This window comes from Melospiza georgiana, chromosome 31 (assembly GCF_028018845.1).
Source record: "Melospiza georgiana isolate bMelGeo1 chromosome 31, bMelGeo1.pri, whole genome shotgun sequence".
Classification (NCBI taxonomy): Eukaryota; Metazoa; Chordata; class Aves; order Passeriformes; family Passerellidae; genus Melospiza; species Melospiza georgiana.
In genome coordinates this window covers 1,147,916-1,166,701 of record NC_080460.1, presented here as the reverse complement: position 1 = coordinate 1,166,701, position 18,786 = coordinate 1,147,916, and the positions used below count along the sequence as shown (strand labels likewise).

The window sequence follows — 18,786 nt, the reverse complement described above, 5'->3', positions numbered from 1 at the left end:
ATGGCACCGCAGGAGGGGCACAAAGGGACACAGCGAGGTCCTGGGGGTGCTGCCAGCGGCCCTGGCACGCTCCGGACGCTTTATTCCTCCTGCCCCGAGATGCCCGGGCAGCTCTGGGAGCAAAGCACCGAGCAGAAAGCTCCCGGTGTCCCGGCTGTGACCGTGCCCGGCCTCCCGGTGTCCAGGCCACGGCTGTGACCGTGCCCGAGGCTGCCGGCCGTGGTTGTTCCCGAGGCTCCCGGTGTCCCAGCCATGCCCGAGGCTCCCAGAGGTGTCCCGGTTGGTCCCGACAATGGCTGTGACCGTGCCCAAGGCTCCCGGTGTCCCAGCCATGCCTGGGGCTCCCGGTGTCCCGGTTGTTCCCGAGGCTCCCGGTGTCCCAGCCATGCCCGAGGCTTCCGGTGTCACGTCCATTCCCGAGGCTCCCGGTGTCCCGGCCGTGCCCGGGGCTCCCGGTGTCCCGGTTGTTCCCAATGTTCCCGGTGTCCCGGCCATGCCCAAGGCTCCCGGTGACCCGGTTGTTCCCAATGTTCCCGGTGTCCCGGCCATGGCTGTGACTGTTCCTGAGGCTCCCGGTGTCCCGGTTGTTCCCGAGGCTCCCGGTGTCCCAGCCATGGCCATGCCCAATGCTCCCGGTGTCCCGGTTGTTCCCGACAATGGCTGTGACCGTGCCCGAGGCTCCCGGTGTCCCAACCATTCCCGAGGCTCCTGGTGTCCCGGTTGTTCCCGAGGCTCCCGGTGTCCCAGCCATGCCTGATGCTCCCGGAGGTGTCCCTGCCGTGCCCGATGCTCCCGGTGCCCTCCGGTGGCTCCGTGCCCTCACTGGCAGCCCCGCAGCACCCCCAGCGCCTCCCGCACGGCCGCCAGGATCATCCCGTCCAGCTGCCAGGGCACAAAGAGGGCGCTCAGCCCCGCTCACCCCACACCCCGAACCCCCAAATCCCCCCTCCCGAGGCCTCACCTGGGCGCGGAGGCTCCGCGGGGCGCCGGTTCCGAGGCTGTGGAGGCGCACGGCGCTCTCCGGGGACAGGAACCGCTGCTCCACGCTGATGGTGCCGCTCAGGCTCCGCACCTGCCCGTGTGTGCCGTGCCTCAGTTTCCCCAGAGGCTCGGGGAGGGGAATGGGGGGTGCGAGGAGGGGATGGATGGGGGGCGCGAGGAGGGGATGGATGGGGGGCGCTCACCTGGTGGGGAGCCCCGGCGGGGACCAGCACGGCGTCCCCGGGCAGCTGCAGGAGGCTCCAGCCGCAAACGCCGCACTCGTCCCGCAGCCGCCGCCGCAGGGTGGGGTCCAGGTACAGCCCGGGGGGCTGCAGGTGGAACCCGGGGGGCTCCAGGGAGGTCCCGGGGGGCTCCACCGCCTCCTGGCCCGGCTCCTGCGCCACCTGTGGGGTGAGCAGGACTCGGTTCGCTCAATAATAGCTATGCCTAAGTAGCCTCGCTTGGGTTTTGGGATGGGCAAACTTAAATTAATTTCGGTTTTTGTTGCTAGACCGTGGTGTGAAAGGTACGAGGGTTGATCTTTGCTGTTTCTAGCTGAGTTTGCTCGTTGTTGTTTCGTCTTTTGGTGTCTTTTCTATCGCCTGTATGGGACTGGTAAATGCTTTAGCTGGGTGTGGGGAGTAGTTTTGTTATTCCGGGTGGTGTCGATTGGGCTGGAGTTTGGCACCAAGACCATCTGCTATTAGCAGACACCTTGGCCGTGGTGTCCTGGTGCCAGGGGTGAGCGGGGCCGGGCGCTGGAGGGTGCCAGGGCTGGTGGTGTTGCAATTTCCTGTTTTACTCCCCAGTTCCTTCCCCAGGTGTGGCAATACCCCTCTCCCTTTCCCCTAGCCCCCTTGCTGAGTGAGTTCTCTCAATCAGGCTTAACATTCCAGCAAGGCCATCGTGTGGTTGGTCGAGTTCAAAGGATGCAGTTCAGCCCTGGGGTCATTGGCCTGTCTGGGTGTCCCTCGTCCCCTGAGACCCTGCCCGTCCCACCTGGTTGGTGCTCACCTGTCCCTTCCCCTCCCCCTGTCCCTGGGCTTAAATTGAGCCTGAACCCTGTGGTCAGGATTCTGTTGGAGCTGTTACCTGAGATTCAGACCTCTGTGACCATGGAATAAAACTCTGGATATTAATCCTCCAACAGAATCCGTCTCCCTTTCCTCTTCACCCTCGCCTGAAGCCTTCCCACCTGAGGTAAACTGAGTTTCTACAAGCCTGGGTTTGTTTCAGTGCCCAGCTGCAGCATCCAGCCAGCCAAAGGTGTCTCTGGGGTGAAACACCACAGTTTCTGCTTTTGGCCCAGCAGCAAGGGTCAGACGGGCCCAGGCACAATCTACCTGGGAATATTGGGATTTTATTCCAATAGGGTGGCACCTGCAGCAGACTCCATGGAGCTGGCCAGAGCTCCGTGGAGGGCTGAGACTGAACAGCAGGAACTGCTGGGTTATGATGAGACAGCAAAACAAGCTCCTGTCTTCTGTCTCGCCCCACAGCTTATCTCTGTGACCCCACAGGCCACCTTCCCCTAACCTTTAGTATTGGACAAGTTTGGATCCCCCTTTACCCTATAAAAAGGAGCTGGTTTAGCCCATTTGGGAGAAGAAGAGCTGTGGCTGGAACCCTTCACAGATTCCCCAATAAACCATTGCTGTGGAACACCAGGATCCTCCTCCTCCTCTCTCTCATCTGCTTCTGCCCCAGGCAAAGGCGCCCGGGCAGGCAAAGAGCTGAGATCCTAAAAGAGCTGAGATCCTAAAAGAGCTGAGAATCACCAAAGTGCTGAGAATCCCTAAAGAGCTGAGATCCTAAAAGAGCTGAGAATCACCAAAGAGCTAAGATCCTAAAAGAGCTGAGAATCCCTAAAGAGCTGAGAATCCCTAAAGAGATGAAATCACCAAAGAGCTGAGAATCACCAAAGAGCTGAGATCCCTAAAGAGCTGAGAATCACCAAAGAGCCGAGATCCTAAAAGAGCTGAGAATCACCAAAGAACTGAGATCCTAAAAGAGCTGAGAATCCCTAAAGGGCTGAGATCCTGGGAGAGCTGAGAATCACCAAAGAGCTGAGATCCTGGGAGAGCTGAGAATCACTAAAGAGCTGAAATCCTAAAAGAGCTGAGATCCTAAAAGAGCTGAGAATCACCAAAGAGCCGAGATCCTAAAAGAGCTGAGAATCCCTAAAGAGCTGAGATCACTGAGCTTGCCAAGGGTGGGCACGGCCGTGAGCTCACTGGGTATTGGCGCTCTCTGTCTCACAGAGGGATGAGTTATCCAGGCAGTCCTGCCTCGCTCAAGGATAAGCCCAATCGGGTTTTATCGGGTTTTATGGGGTTTTATTGAGTTTTATCGGGTTTTATTGGGTTTTATCGGGTTTTATCAGGTTTTATCGTGTTTTATCGTGTTTTATCGTGTTTTATCGGGTTTTATCGGGTTTTACCAGGCACCCACCTTGCGCAGGAAGTCCCGGATCCGCGGGGCATCCTCGGCGCGGAAGATGTGCCACAGGGCACCGGGCACCGCGCCCGCCCCGAGCCGCTCCCGCAGCGGCGCCTCCAGCTCGGCCAGCTCGGCGGGCACCAGCGGCTCTGCGGGCACAGGGGGCGCAGGGTGGGCATGGGGGCACCATCACGGGGGTGCCAGGGGCGGGGTGGGACCCCCAGGGGGCTCAGGGGGGTGCCAGGGGCAGGGTGGGCATGAGAGGGCCTGCAGGGGCTCAGGAGGTGCCAGGGGCAGGGTGGGCATGGGGGCACCATCAGGGGGGTACCAGGGTGCAGGGTGGGCATGGGGGGACCCTCAGGGGGGTGCCAGGGGGCACGGTGGATATGGGGGGACCCTCAGGGGGGTGCCAGGGTGCAGGGTGGGCATGGGGTGACCCTCAGGGGGGTGCCAGGGGCATGGGGGGAGTCCCACACTCTGCCCCTACCCCGCGCTGCGGGCACCGCGTGTGCCAGGACGCTGATGGAATCGGCCGCTTCCACCGTCAGGGGTTTGGTGCCCAGGTTCTGCTCCTGAGGGGGCACAGCTGGAAGGGGTTTGGGGTTGGAGCGGGCAGGGCGAGCCCGGCTGCCCCACAGAGAGCGGGAACCCACAAAGCCCGGTGTCCCCAAAAGCCCCGGCGCCCCACAAATTCCAGTACCCCCAAAGCCCCGGTGCCCCCCAAAACCCGGGTACCACCCAAAGCCCTGGTGTCCCCCAAAGCCCCGGTGCCTCCCAAAGCTCTGGAGCCCCTAAAGCCCGGGAACCCCCAAAACCTGGCTACCCTCCAAAGCCCCAGAGAGCCCCAAAGTCCCAGTGTCCCACAAAGCCCTGGTGCCCTCCAAATCCCCAGAGCCCCCCCAAAGCCCAGTGCCTCCCAAACCCCAGTGTCCCCCAAAGCCCCCAAAGTGCCCTGCAAAGCCCAGGTACCACCCAAAGCCAGAGAACCCCCAAATCCCGAGTGCCTCTCAAAGCCTAGCTGCACCCCAAAGCCCCAAAACCTCGGAGCCCGCAAAGCCCGGATACCACCCAAAACCCCAGTGCCCCAAAAAACCCCGGTGCCCCCCAAAGCCCGGTGTCCCCCAAAGCCCCAGTGCCCTGCAAAGCCTGGGTACCACCCAAAACCCCAGTGCCTCCCAAAGCCCTGGTGCCCCACAAACCCTGGTGTCCCCCAAAGCCCCAGTGCCCTGCAAAGCCCTGGTATCACCCAAAACCCCGGTGCCCTCCAAAGCCCGGTGCCCCACAAAGCCCCGGTGCCTCCCAAAGCCCCGGTGCCCCACGAAACCCCAGTGCCCCCCAAACCCCGGTGTCCCCCAAAGTCCCGGTGCCCCACGAAACCCCAGTGCCTCCCAAAGCCCCGGTGCCCCACAAAGCCCCGGTGCCCCCCAAACCCCGGTGCCCCACAAAACCCCAGTGCCCCCCAAACCCCGGTGTCCCCCAAAGCCCCGGTGCCCTGCAAAGCCCGGGTACCACCCAAAACCCCGGTGCGCCACAAAGCCCCGGTGCCTCCCAAAGCCCCGGTGCCCCACAAAACCCCAGTGCCCCCCAAACCCCGGTGCCCCCCGAAGCCCCGGTGCCCCTCTCACCGTAGGACACGCAGAGTCGCGGCCGCAGCCAGCGCCGGCCCCGCGGGCCCCGCAGGAAGGAGCCCAGGTTGAGGCGGCCGCCGGCCCCGCAGTACTCGGGCAGGGGCAGGCTGGCCCGCAGGTTGGTGGCCCTGTGGCAGGCGGGAGGGTGACACTCAGGAACCCTGCCAAACCCCAGCTGGCGCGGGGAGGGGACATGGGGTGATGCCACCCTGCGCTGTCACCCACCGGCTCAGCTCCGTGTCCCCAAAGCCACGCTCCAGCTTCAGCAGGTCCCCGCCGCCCTGCTCCCGCTCGGCTGTGGAGGGACCCCGGGGGCACATCAAGGATGGAGCCCGGCTCCCCTCACGCCTCACACCTCACCCCAAAATCACCCCGGGCACCCCACAGCCTCCCCGTGCCCTCACCGGTGCTGGCGGCAAATCCATCCCAAAACCTCCGGCGGCTCATCCGGACCCGGCTCCGCGGGGCCCGCAGGTTCACGGCCTTCACCTCCTCCTCCTCCTCCTCGTCCTGCCCCGCGGGCTGGAAGGATTCGGGCGCCCAGAGCCGAGGCTGCAGCCGCTTCTGCAGCCCTGACACCAGCACGGGCTGCGGGGGGAGCGGGGCTCAGTGGGGAAAATGGGGGGCTCCGGGTGTCACCCCAAGGCAGAGATGGGGGGCTCTGGGTGTCACCCAAAACACAGGGACGGGGGCTCCAGGTGTCACCCACAGGCAGGGATGGGGGGCTCTGGGTGTCACCCACAGGCAGGGATGGGGGGCTCTGGGTGTCGCCCCACACTCAGGGATGAGGGGCTCTGGGTGTGACCCGACTTCCAGGGACAGGGGGCTCCGGGTGTCAAGGATGGGGGGCTCTGGGTGTCACCCCACAAACAGGGATGGAGGTCTCCCGGGTGTCACTTCATACTCAAGGACGGGGGGCTCTGGGTGTCACCCCACAGGCAGGGACAGGGGGCTCTGAGTGTCACCCAGCTTACAGGGATGGGGCCTCGGGGTGTCACCCCACACTCAAGGACAGAGTTTGGGCTCTGGGTGTCACCCAAAACACAGGGATGGGGGCTCTGGGTGTCACCCCACAGGCACCCAGGGGCTCTGGGTGTCACCCAGCTGACAGGGATGGGGTGTCACCCCACACTCAAGGGCAGAGGGGCTCTGGGGTGTCCTCCCCCAGGCTCTCGGGGTGATGCCACCCTGTGCTGTCACCCACCCGGCTGTCACCCCACACTCAGGGACGGGGGGCTCAGGGTGTCACTTCCCACACAGGGACGGGGTCTCCCAGGTGCCACCCCACGCTCAGGGACGGGGGCTCAGGGTGTCACCCCACACTCAGGGACAGGGTCTCACGGCTGTCACCCCACACAGGGACGGGGTCTCCCGGGCGTCACCCCTCACGGCTGGCACTGGGGTGTCCCCCCCTCACCCGGCCGTGCCTCCAGTGCTCCTGGAAGGTTCCGTAGGCGCCGCCGGGGCCGGGCCGGTGCAGCCAGAGCAGCCCGCCGGGGCCCAGCACGCTGTGGGGGCCGGGGGGCTCCGGGGGGCCGGGGGGGCTCAGCTCGGGCCCTGCCCGCCGCTCCTGCAGCTTCCTCTCCACCACGCGGGCGATGATGCTGTCCAGCAGGCTCGTCAGGCGGGTGTCCTGGCAAAAGGGGCACGGGGATGAGATCGGGGAACCCCCTCAGGCCCAGCAGAAGGGGTGGGAAACGGGCACGGGGTGGGCAGAGGGGCAGAGGTGGGCAAAGGGACGCAAGGTGGGCAGGAGGGAAGGGATGGGCATCAGGCACGGGGTGGGCGGCAGGACAGGGATGGGCAGGAGGGGCACGGGGTGGGAAGAGGGGCACGGGGTGGGCGGCAGGGCAGGGGGTGGGCAAAGGGGCACAGGGTGAGGAGCAGGGCAGAAGTGGGCAGGAGGGCAGGGGTGGGCAGCAGGGTGGGGTGGGCAGGAGGGCACGGGGTGGGAAGAGGGGCATGGGGTGGGCAGCAGGGCAGGGGGTGGGCAAAGGGGCACAGGGTGGGCAGAGGGGCACAGGGTGAGGAGCAGGGCAGGAGTGGGCAGGAGGGCACGGGGTGGGCAGAGTGGCACGGGGTGGGCAGGAGGGCACAGGATGGGCAGTGGGACACAGAGTGGAGAGCAGGACACAGGGTGGTCAGAGGAGCAGGGGATGGGCAGAGGGGCACAGGGTGGGCAAGAAGGAAGGGAGTGGGCAGAGAGCGGGTGGGGAGCAGGGTACAGGATGGACAGCGGGGCAGGGGATGGGCAGGAGGGCACGGGGTGGGCAGCAGGGTGAGGTGGGCAGAGGGGCACAAGGTAGGCAGTGGGGCATGGGGTGGGCAAGAAGGCAGCAAGTGGGCAGAGACGCACAGGGTGGGGAACCAGGCAAGGGGCGGGCATCGGGGCACCACGGGGGTGCCCGGGGCACATCGGGACTCACGCTGGGCAGCGCCGGTGCCACGGGAGCGAACGCCATGCGCACGCCGTCGTGCCCCAGGCACAGCTTCACGGCCGTGGATGCCAGCAGCTCGCACAGGGTCGCGCTGTGCGCGGGCGGCGCCCCCTCCTCGGCGCTCTCTGCTCGGGGGGCACAGCGCGGTCAGGGCGCCCCACATCCCTGGCACCCCAAAAACAGCACCGGGTGCGCACCCCTGACCCACCGGAGCTCGGGGGGTCGCGGCCGGCCCCAGCCCTACCTTCCTTAACGGGCCGGGCGGGCTCGGCGGGGCCGCGGCTGGGCATGGCGGGCACGGCGGGCACCGGCGGCTCCTGCAACAGCCGGGGGCAGTGGGGATCCTGCGAGGAGTTGTGGGGCACCCCCAAACCCTTTCACCCCTTTTCCCATCATCCAGAGCCCCCCCCCGTCCATACCTGCGTGCCCGGGGGCTCCGCCGGGCTCTGCCCCGCCGCCCCCTCGGCGCACGGACAGCGGGAGGCGATGGCGAACTTGGCCCGGAGCTCGTGGAGGAGCTTCCAGAGCCGGCTCAGGACTGCGGGAGGGTGGGGACAGCGGGGTCACATCGCCGGCACGGGGGGTTTGGGGTTTGGGGGGGTTTTGGGGGTTTTTGGGGTTTTGGGGTTTTTGGGGTTTTTTTTTTGGTTTTGGTGGTTTTGGGGTTTTGGGGGTTTGGGGGTGTTGGGGTTTTTTGGGGATTTTTTTGGTGGTTTTGGTGGGTTTGGGGTTTTTTGGGGGTTTTTTAGGGTTTTGGTGGGTTTGGGGGTTTTGGGTTTTTGGGGTTTTTTTGGGGTTTTGGGTTTTTTTGGGGGGTTTTTGGGGTTTTTTGGTGGGTTTGGGGTTTTGGGGTTTTTGGGTTTTTTTGGGGTTTTGGTGGTTTTGGGGATTTTGGTGGTTTTGGTGGATTTGGGTTTTTTTGGGGTTTTTGGGGTTTGTGGGGGTTTGGGGGTTTTGGGTTTTTTTGGGGTTTTGGTGGTTTTGGGGGTTTTTTGGGGGGGTTTTCAGGGTTTTTGGGGGTTTGGGGGTTTTTGGGGTTTTGGGGTTTTTTTGGTGATTTTGGTGGGTTTGGGGGTTTTGGGTTTTTTTTGGGGTTTTGGGGTTTTTGGGGGTTTGGGGTTTTTTTAGGGGTTTTTGGGGGTTTTGGGGTTTTTTGGTGGTTTTGGGGTGTTTTTGGGGGTTTGGTGGTTTTGGGGTTCTTGGGGTTTGGGGGTTTTGGAGTTTTTGGGGTTTTTTGGAGGTTTTGGTGGTTTGGGGGGTTTTGGGGTTTTGGGGGGTTTTTGGGGGTTTTTTTTTGGGTTTTTTTGGAGTTTTTGGGATTTTGGGGTTTTTTGGGGGGTTTTGGGGATTTTGAGGATTTTGGTGGTTTTGGGGGTTTTTGGTGGTTTTGGAGTTTTTGGGCTTTTTTTGGGGGGGGTTTTTGGGGACACACTCACCACAGGTGGGGACGAACTGCGTGGGCACCAGCGATGACACGCGGTGCTCCCGCCCGGGGCTGCACTCGGGGGGCAGCGCCGGATCCTCTGTGGCACAGAGGGGCTTGGTTTGTTTGTCCCCACAGAGGGGCTTGGTTTGTTTGTCCCCACCGAGCCCCCCGTGGCTGTCACCCCCTGTCCCTCCCCGCCTCGTGCCCCTACCAGCGCCGCTCTCCTCCCGCCAGCCGCGGTGGCACTCGGGGCACAGCTGGAAGCCACATCTGGCGCAGCTCCAGTGCGAGTTGAAGAAGCCGCGCTGGCAGCGGTCACAGAGCTGGGGGGCTCCTTCCCCCCGGCGCCAGCGCGTCAGCCCTGCGGGAAACACGGCCCCAGGGTGCCCGTGTGCCCGTGTGCCCAGTGCCACCCTCACCCTGCTCCCCGTGTGCCCAGTGCCACCCTGCTCCCCGTGTGCCCAGTGCCACCCTCTCCCTGCTCCCCGTGTGCCCAGTGCCACCCTCACTCTGCTCCCCATGTCCCCGTGTGCCCAGTGCCACCCTCCCCGTGTCTCTATGTCCCCGGTGCCACCCTGCCCGTATCCCCAGTGCCACTCTCACTCTGCTCCCCATGTCCCCAGTGCCACCCTCACCCTGCTCCCCATGTCCCCAGTGCCACCCTCCCCGTGTCCCCGTGTCCCCAGTGCCACCCTCCCCGTGTCTCTATGTCCCCAGTGCCACCCTCCCCATGTCCCCAGTGCCACCCTCCCCATGTCTCTATGTCCCCAGTGCCACCCTCCCCATGTCCCCAGTGCCACCCTCACCCTGATCCCCATGTCCCCAGTGTCACCCTTCCCATGTCCCCAGTGCCACCCTCCCCATGTCTCTATGTCCCAGGTGCCACCCTCCCCGTGTCCCCATGTCCCCAGTGCCACTCTCCCCGTGTCTCTATGTCCCCAGTGCCACCCTCCCCGTGTCCCCAGTGCCACCCTCCCCGTATCTCCGTGTCCCCAGTGCCACCCTCCCCGTGTCCCCATGTCCCCAGTGCCACTCTCCCCGTGTCTCTATGTCCCCAGTGCCACCCTCCCCGTGTCCCCAGTGCCACCCTCCCCGTGTCTCCGTGTCCCCAGTGCCACCCTCCCCGTGTCCCCGTGTCCCCAGTGCCACCCTCCCCATGTCCCCAGTGCCACCCTCCCCATGTCCCCAGTGCCACCCTCACCCTGATCCCCATGTCTCCAGTGCCACCCTCCCCGTGTCCCCAGTGTCACCCTCCCCATGTCCCCAGTGCCACCCTCACCCTGATCCCTATGTCCCCGGTGCCACCTTCCCCATGTCCCCGTGTCCCCAGTGTCACCCTCCCCATGTCCCCAGTGCCACTCTCACTCTGCTCCCCATGTCCCCAGTGCCACCCTCCCCGTGTCCCCGTGTCCCCAGTGCCACCCTCCCGTGTCCCCGCTCACCCTCGGGCGCTCCCGGCCACGCGTCCCTGTCCCTGCGGACGGCGGCACAGAACGCGTCCCCCAGGACCCCCAGCAGGTGCTTGGCCAGGCAGACGCTGCTCCCCAAGTTCCTGACACCCCAATTCCTGTCACCCCCATTCCTGTCACCCCCGTCGGGGTCGGCCACGTCCCCCTGGGTGTCCCCCAGGCCGCAGAGGCCATCGACGCTCAGCTCGCCGCTGTCCCCAAGGGTGAACCTGCGGGCAGAGGGGACAGAAACGGGGTGACAGGAGACAGCCCAAAGAGGGGTGACAGGAAAGGATGTCCCAAAGAGGAGTGACACAGAGGTTGTTCCAAAGTGGGGTGACAGACAGGATGTCCCAAAATGGAGTGACAGGAGAAGATGTCCCAAAGTTGGGTGACAGAGAGTGTGTCCCAAAGAGGGGTGACAGAGAGGATGTCCCAAAATAGGGTGACAGAGAGACTGTTGTGAAGCAGGGTGACAGCTGAGGGTGTCCCAAAGAGGGGTGACAGAGAGGATGTCCCCAAAGAGGGGTGACAGGAGAGGACGTCCCAAAGTTGGGTGACAGAGGGGATGTCCCGAAGAGGGGTGACAGGAGCAAAGAGGGGTGACAGGAGACGATTTTTGAAGCAGGGTGACAGAGAGGATGTCCCCAAAGAAGAGTGACAGGGTTGGATGTCCCAAAGAAGGGTGACAGGAAAGGATGTCCCAAAATGGAGTGACAGGAGAAGATGTCCCAAAGTTGGGTGACAGAGGGGATGTCCCCAAAGAGGGGTGACAGGAAAGGATGTCCCAAAGAGGGGTGACAGGAGCAAAGAGAGGTGACAGGAGAAGGTTTTGTGAAGCAGGGTGACATAGAGCGTGTCCCCAAAGAGGGGTGACACAGAGGATGTTCCAAAGAGGGGTGACAGACGGGATGTCCCAAAATGGGGATGTCCCAAAATAGGGTGACAGAGAGACTGTTGTGAAGCAGGGTGACAGCTGAGGGTGTCCCAAAGTGGGGTGACAGAGAGGATGTCCCCAAAGAGGAGTGACAGAGAGAGTGTCCCCAAAGAGGGGTGATAAAGAGGATTGTCCCAAACAGGGGTGACAGGAAAGGATGTCCCAAAGAGGGGTGACAGGGTTGGATGTCCCAAAGAGGGGTGACAGGGTTGGATGTCCCAAAGAGGGGTAACAGGGTTGGATGTCCCAAAGAGGGGTGACAGAAGTAAAGAGGGGTGACAGGAGACGGTTTTGTGAAGCAGGGTGACATAGTGGGCGTCCCAAAGTGAGGTGACAGGAGAGGTTGTCCCAAAGAGGGGTGACAGGAGAGGATGTCCCAAAATGGAGTGACAGGAGAAGATGTCCCAAAGTTGGGTGACAGAGAGTGTGTCCCAAAGAGGGGTGACAGGAGATGGCCCAAAGAGGGGTGACAGGGTTGGATGTCCCAAAGAGGGGTGACAGGAGCAAACAGAGGTGACAGGAGAAGGTTTTGTGAAGCAGGGTGACATAGAGCGTGTCCCCAAAGAGGGGTGACAAAGAGGATGTCCCAAACAGGGGTGACAGACAGGATGTCCCAAAATGGAGTGATAGGAGAAGATGTCCCAAAGTGGGGTGACAGGACAGGGTGTCCCAAAGTTGGGTGAAAGAGAGTGTGTCCCAAAGAGGGGTGACAGAGGGGATGTCCCAAAGAGGGGTGACAGGAGCAAAGAGGGGTGACAGGAGACGGTTTTGTGAAGCAGGGTGACATAGAGGACGTCCCCAAAGAGGGGTGACAGGAGAGGATGCTGCAAAGAGGGGTGACAGGGTTGGATGTCCCAAAGAGGGGTGACAGGACAGGGTTTTGTGAAGCAGGGTGACATAGTGGGTGTCCCAAAGTGGGGTGACAGGAGAGGGATGTCCCAAAGTTGGGTGACAGAGGGAATGTCCCAAAGAGGGGTGACAGGAGAAGGTTTTGTGAAGCAGGGTGACAGAGAGGATGTCCCCAAAGAGGAGTGACAGAGAGGATTGTCCCAAAGAGGGGTGACAAAGAGGATTGTCCCAAACAGGGGTGACAGAGAGGATGTCCCCAAAGAGAAGTGACAGGAAAAGGTGTCCCAAATTGGGGTGACAGAGAGGGTGTCCCCAAAGAGAAGTGACAGGAAAGGATGTCCCAAATTGGGGTGACAGGAAAGGATGTCCCAAAGAGGGGTGACAGGAAAGGATGTCCCAAACAGGGGTGACAGAGAGGATTGTCCCCAAAGAGGAGTGACAGGAAAAGGTGTCCCAAATTGGGGTGACAAAGAGAGTGTCCCCAAAGAGGAGTGACAGGAAAGGATGTCCCAAATTGGGGTGACAGTAAGGGATGTCCCAAAGTGGGGTGACAGAGAGGATGTCCCCAAAGAAGAGTGACAGAGGGGATGTCCCCAAATTGGGGTGACAGAGAGGATGTCCTCAAGAAGGGTGACAGGAAGGGGTGCCCCTACAGCAGGCGATGCTCTAAGACATGGGTGACACTCGAGAGGAAGGGTGACAAGGAAATCCCCTTAACCTGGGTGACAGAAGGTGACATTCCATGGCAGGGTGACAAAAGGGACATTCCAAACACGGAGCTGCTCCTGACACCCCGTGGTCTCCCCTGGGCTCACCTGCGGAAGTGCAGCAGCCTGCAGCTGCTCTCGGGGCGCTCTTCCTCCTCCTCCTCCTCCTCCTCCTCCTCCTCCTCCTCACCCCGGGGGTCCCTGCGGGCGCGGGGGGCGCAGGCCCAGCACCGGGGGATGCCGGGGGGCAGCGCCGAGCAGGGCAGGCTCTGCAGGCAGCGGCGGCTCGGCGGCCCTGGGGACACCGGGAACGGCTTGGGGACACTTGGGGACACCAGGAAGGGCTTGGGGACACTTGGGGACACCGGGAACGGCTTGGGGACACCGGGAACGGCTTGGGGACACCGGGAAGGGCTTGCGGACACTTGGGGACACCGGGAACGGCTTGGGGACACTTGGGGACACCGGGAAGGGCTTGGGGACACCAGGAAGGGCTTGGGGACACCAAGAAGGGCTTGGAGACACTTGGGGACACCGGGAACAGCTTGGGGACACCGAGAAGGGCTTGGGGACACCGGGAAGGGCTTGGGGACACTTGGGGACACTGGGAACGGCTTGGGGACACCAAGAAGGGCTTGGGGACACCGGGCAGCGCTTGGGGACACCGGGAAGGGCTTGGGGACACCAGGAAGGGCTTGGGGACACCGAGAAGGGCTTGGGGACATCAGGAAGGGCTTGGGGACACCGAGAAGGGCTTGGGGACACCAGGAAGGGCTTGGGGACACCAGGAAGGGCTTGGGGACATCAGGAAGGGCTTGGGGACACCAGGAAGGGCTTGGGGACACTTGGGGACACTGGGAACGGCTTGGGGACACCAAGAAGGGCTTGGGGACACCGGGAAGGGCTTGGGGACACCGGGCAGCATTTGGGGACACCGGGAAGGGCTTGGGGACACCGGGAAGGGCTTGGGGACACTTGGGGACACCGGGAAGGGCTTGGGGACACCGTGGAGCCCCATCCGAGCCAACCGGGAGGGGCTGGCAGTGCCCAAGGGCAGCTTGGAGCAGCCTGGGAGGGTGCCCGGTGTCCCTGGGCATGGCAGGGGGGTGGCACTGGATGGGTTTTTGGTCTTTTTTAGGGTTTCTTCCGAGCCAAAGCATTTCTGGGTGCTGGCATCCTGTGCCAGGCGCGCCGTGGCGGGGGCTGGAAACTGGGCCAGAAAGTAGGGCTGGAAAGTAGGGCTGGAGCTGCCAAGCCAAGAGGTCAGGCCTGCGGTGCCAACACCTCCCAAGCCCCGGGAGTCCCACCCGAGGCTGCCACGCTGTCCCAAAGGGACATTTCCGTCCGTGCCAGAGCCGGGAAGAGCCCCAGCCCGGCAGTTCCACAGCCCACGCGTGTTCCCAGCTCGCCTTGTGAGCTCCGAGATGCAAAATCCCCTCGGGATCGGGCGCTGCCCCCGCCCTCACCCTGCTCATCCTCACCTTCCTCCCGCAGCTCCATCCTGCTCTCCTCGCTGTCCCCCGCGCTCTTGGAGCCCCTTTTGGCCGCGGCGCCCTCGCTGCCGGTGCGGGGACCCTCGGCGGGGCCATGGGGGCGCTTGGCCGAGCGCTTTCCCTCGCCGGGGGGCTCGGGACCCCCGTCCCAGCGCGGGGCTTTGGGCCGGGGCAGCGACTGCTCCGAGTGCCGCGTCAGCCACGTCTTCTTCAGCTTGGTGTGGTTGCTGGGTGGGCACGGAAAGCGCCCCAAAGTGGGCTCGAAGGGCACCCCAGGGCACCCGTGGCATGCCGGGGTGGGGCACAGACAGCCCGAGGAGGGTTCGGGTTTGGCCAGAGCCGCTGGGTAGCGCCCGTCCGCCAGCACCGCCGGGGGATTGGGCTCCTTGGGGGCATCTCTGGGCTCTGAGGGTGGTCCCGGCCCCGCGTCCACGGAAAAGTCAGCGCCCAGCGGCCGTGAGCGCGCCCAGGGGCCGGGCTGCAGGAGGAGCAGGGGGCGGCTGGAGCCCGGGGGGGGCGTGCGGGGATGGGGATGGGGAGGGGGCACCGCCGAGCTGCCCCCGGCCCGGCCATCCCCCCACGGGGCTCCGGGCAGCGCCGGCTCCCCCTGCCCGGCCCGCTCCGGCCCCGCTCGGCTCCTGCCCAGCAGCGGCGGCGCCGCGTGGTTCTTGCCCGAGGCGTGGAACCCGGCGCCTTTCTTGGCGTAAAACTCCTGGAAGGGAACGGAGAGGCGGCGTCACCCCGCATCGGGGTCGCCGTCCCGCTGGTGTCACCCACATCCCTGCGAGGGGGCGACGCGGAGCATTCCGTTCCCGTGCCTCAGTTTCCCCACACCCCTGCCAGGCCTGGGCATCCGCCCGGTGCTTGGCGGTGCCCGGGGCCGGCTGCCGCGGTGCCCGGCGTGGGAAAGGAATGGGGAGCCGCGGCGGCGGCACCGGGCGCGCCCAGGGCTGGCAGCGCTGCCTCCCGCCGCCCCCGTTCCGCCGTGACTCAGCCGGGGGTGGCAGCACCCCGGGAAACCGAGACCCCCCCTGCCCACCGCCCTCGGGGCTGGAGCCGCTGTCACCCCCCGGGACCCCACGGAGCGTTCCTACCTTGTTCCCCGAGCTGGAGCAGCCGTCGAAGGGGGGCAGAGCCGCTTTGCAGCTCGGCGGGACCCCCAGGTAGAGGGGCTGGCCCCAGGCGGGCCCGTAGGAGCCCAGACTCCACTCCGGGCCGGCGAAGCGCCCGTTCCCCAGCGGGCCCGGCCCCTCGAAGGCGGGGGACAGCAGGAAGGGGCTGTGCTTGGCCTCGACGAGGAAAGGGCAGTGCTGGAAGGAGGCCGGGGGCTCTGCGGCCACATCGCGGGCTTTGCCGGGCACTGCCAGGGGGTGGTAGCGGTGGTACGAGTGGCTGTAGAGCGCCAGCGGGGCCAGCACGGCCTCGGCCCAGCGCGGCTCCTCGCAGGGCTCCCCCCAGCCCCCCTTGGGCTGCCCGTTCCGCGGGGGCAGCAGCGGGGGCAGCTCCGCTCCGTCCTCGGCGCGCCGCGGGTAGGGGCAGCCCAGGTGGGCACCGGCTCCCAAGCGCCCCTCGGAGCTCCTCCAGCCTTTCTCCAGGGTATAGCTCAGCTCGCCGGGCTCTGGGTAGGCCGGGAGGCGCAGCTCGGTCCCGGCGCTCCGGGATAGAAGCGTGGCCGAGCTGCTCTCCATCCCCCGCGCGTCCTGCGCTGCCTCCGCCGCTCCTCTCCAGCGCGCCGGGCTCTCCCCCATGCTCGCGTCGCTGGCCGTGCTGCTGCTGCCGCGCTCATGTGGTGCTCAGCGCCGTCCCTGCGGGCAGCGAGAGCGGCATCAGCGGGGAACGCGGCCCAGCCCTGCCCGGGCAGCGCTGCGGGGAAACTGAGGCACGGCGATGCTTGAGTAGGGGGGCGCTGCTTTCTCCATCCTGCAGCGTTTTTGGGGAGATCAGGCACTGGGCAAGGTGGCAGCACCGCAAGCTGCAAGGGGAAATCAGAGGGGGAACAACAGCCTCCCGTCCTTGGCCCGCCAGGACCCCTCGCCATCAGCCATTGTGCACCACGACAAGCGCAGGGGAGCAGCGCCCACCCCTGCGGGGAAACTGAGGCACGGCGGGGAAACTGAGGCACGGCGATGCTCAGGGGGGTTGCTGGAACTCTGCTTTCAACCCCCCAGCTCCATCCTGCGGTGTTTGGGGCACGGGAGGATGGAGCACGCTCATTTCATAGGACTGCCCCAGATCCACGCAAGGTGAGGAGAAAATCACTTTTGTTTTCCGTTTAAAGATGCCAGAAGCAGAGATGCTCTCAAACAATGAGACTTTCTCTTTTTCCTGGAGGTGCTTCATGGCCACAAGTCCTGCCCAGGGCTCTTGGCTCTGCAAACAGGCACTGGGCAAGGTGGCAATCACAAACTGCGAGGGGAAATCAGAGGGAGAACAACAGCCCGCCAGGACCCCTCGCCATCAGCCATTGTGCACCACGACAAGCGCAGGGGAGCAGTGCCCACCCCTGCGGGGAAACTGAGGCACGGCGGGGAAACTGAGGCACGGCGACGCTCGGGGGTGTTGCTGTGGCGCTGCTTTCAACCCCCCTGCTCCATCCTGCGGTGTTTTTGGGGAGACCCCCGGGACCCCCGGCTCCCCTGATCCCAGCGGAGCCGTGTCTGGGCCGGGTGTCGCTGTCGCATCCCGTCCCGTCCCGTCCCGGCGGGGCTGGCGGCTCCCCGCGCCCACCGCCGGTCCCTCCTTGCCCAGGCTGGCGCCGTGCCCGGCCGCTGGCACCCTGGCACGCAGCGTGGGGAGGCCGTGCCCTGTGCAGGCATTCGCCCCCGGGCAGGGCTGGGTGCGCTTCCCACGAGGGCTCCCAGCCAGGGGGGAGCTCCGCGCTCGCAGGGGCCCCTCCTGGGAGAAATGCCGGCGGGGATTTGTAGGATTAACGCTCCGCCGGGAGCCGGGCCACACGCAGAGGAGGGTGCGGAGCCAGACCCGGCATCCTGTCCCCTGTGTCCCCCGTGTCCCCCGTGTCCCCCGTGTGCCCCGGTCCGGAGCGGCCCAGGGGGACAGAGCCGAGCTCAGCCAGCTCCCGGCCCTGCTGTGGGGTGGGACAGACAGCCCCGAGGGCCGCGATGGGGACAGGAGCAGGGTGGGGACAGCACCGTGTGTCCCCAGAGCCGCTCGTTGCTGTCACATCCTCCCCCTGAAGAGGGCAAAGCTCCCATTGCCACGGGGCTCGGGAGGCATCCCGGGACAGCCTGGGGACACCCTGGGGACAGCCTGGGGCACAGGGACAGCCTGGGGACACCCTGGGGACAGCCTGGGGACACCCTGGGGACACCCACCGTGGGGCAGAGGGACAGCCTGGGGACACCCTGGGGCACAGAGACACTCTGGGGACAGTCACGCTGGGGCACAGAGACACTCTGGGGACAGCCTGGGGACAGCCTGGGGCACAGAGACACCCTGGGGACGGCCACGCTGGGGCACAGGGACACTCTGGGGACACCCTGGGGCACAGAGACACCCTGTGGACACCCACCGTGGGGCAGAGGGACACCCTGGGGACAGCCACGCTGGGGCACAGGGACACCTTGGGGACAGCCCCCCCCATCCCTCCAGGCTGTCCCACCCAGCCCCACCTCAGAGAGCTCCCCCAGCGCTGTCCCCAGGCTGTCCCATCCCCGAGGGTGACACCGTTCCTGTCCCTCGGGCCAGCCCAGGACGCCGCTCCCGCTGTTCCGCAGCCCCCCCAGGGCTACCAGAGGTACCTGCAGGGTCCATCGGGGCCGAGGACGAGCGCGGTCTCCGCCGGTGCCACCGGCGCCGGGAGAGGCGAACGCGGCCGGGCGGGAGCACCTACACCCACAGGCTGAAGGGGTCCGGCTCCGGGATCTGCAGGAGGCACAAAGCCGCCCGGGCAGCCCTGGGGATGTTCCTCTCCTCGTGCTGGAGCTGAGCTTTTTGATCCATTGGCTCGGGAGGCTCCGCGGTGCTGCGAGCCGGGGGTGGCGAGTCGGGGATTGGGGTGCCCGGGGAGCGGCGGCGGCGCGATCGGGACCTTCCCCGGCTTCTAGGCGGCCCTGGGCATCGTGGGGCTGGCCAGGAGCTCCGGCAGCGCTGGGCGGGCGGCAGGGACGGGGTGGGACGGGGTGGGGTGGGATGGGATGGGATGGGATGGGATCCATGGGATGGGATGGGGTGGGATGGGATCCATGGGATGGGACTGAATGGGATGGATGCTGGCGCTGCTGACGCCCGGCAAGCGGGAATCGCCCAGCCCCGGGGGCACCGGCGGCGGTGCCAGGGCGGGCAGGTGTGCTGTGCCCCGTGTGCGGGTGAAGAAAGCGCCCTTTGTTCGCCAAGGCCGCCCCGGCAGCCATGAAAGGCTCCGAGCCGCCCGCTCCGGGACCAACCGGGACGGGACAAACACCGGGACGGGACAAACACCGG

The 18,786-nt window shown here is 65.2% G+C and overlaps 1 protein-coding gene across 1 annotated transcript; it reads right to left on the bottom strand.

The window, feature by feature from the left end:
• Nucleotides 1–743: 743 nt before the first annotated feature.
• HR (HR lysine demethylase and nuclear receptor corepressor) lies at nucleotides 744–18,479 on the bottom strand. Its single transcript, XM_058042560.1, has 19 exons — nucleotides 18,105–18,479; nucleotides 15,441–16,151; nucleotides 14,335–15,058; nucleotides 12,962–13,148; nucleotides 10,355–10,590; nucleotides 9,124–9,273; nucleotides 8,923–9,009; nucleotides 7,906–8,024; nucleotides 7,731–7,803; nucleotides 7,475–7,611; nucleotides 6,466–6,681; nucleotides 5,453–5,636; nucleotides 5,274–5,343; nucleotides 5,046–5,176; nucleotides 3,908–4,006; nucleotides 3,433–3,569; nucleotides 1,185–1,385; nucleotides 962–1,072; nucleotides 744–882 (listed from the first exon to the last, which is right to left on the bottom strand). Exons 2-19 carry the CDS (start codon nucleotides 16,092–16,094, stop codon nucleotides 820–822), a joined length of 3,579 nt encoding a protein of 1,192 aa, XP_057898543.1. The 5' UTR covers nucleotides 16,095–16,151; nucleotides 18,105–18,479; the 3' UTR covers nucleotides 744–819.
• Nucleotides 18,480–18,786: the final 307 nt, after the last annotated feature.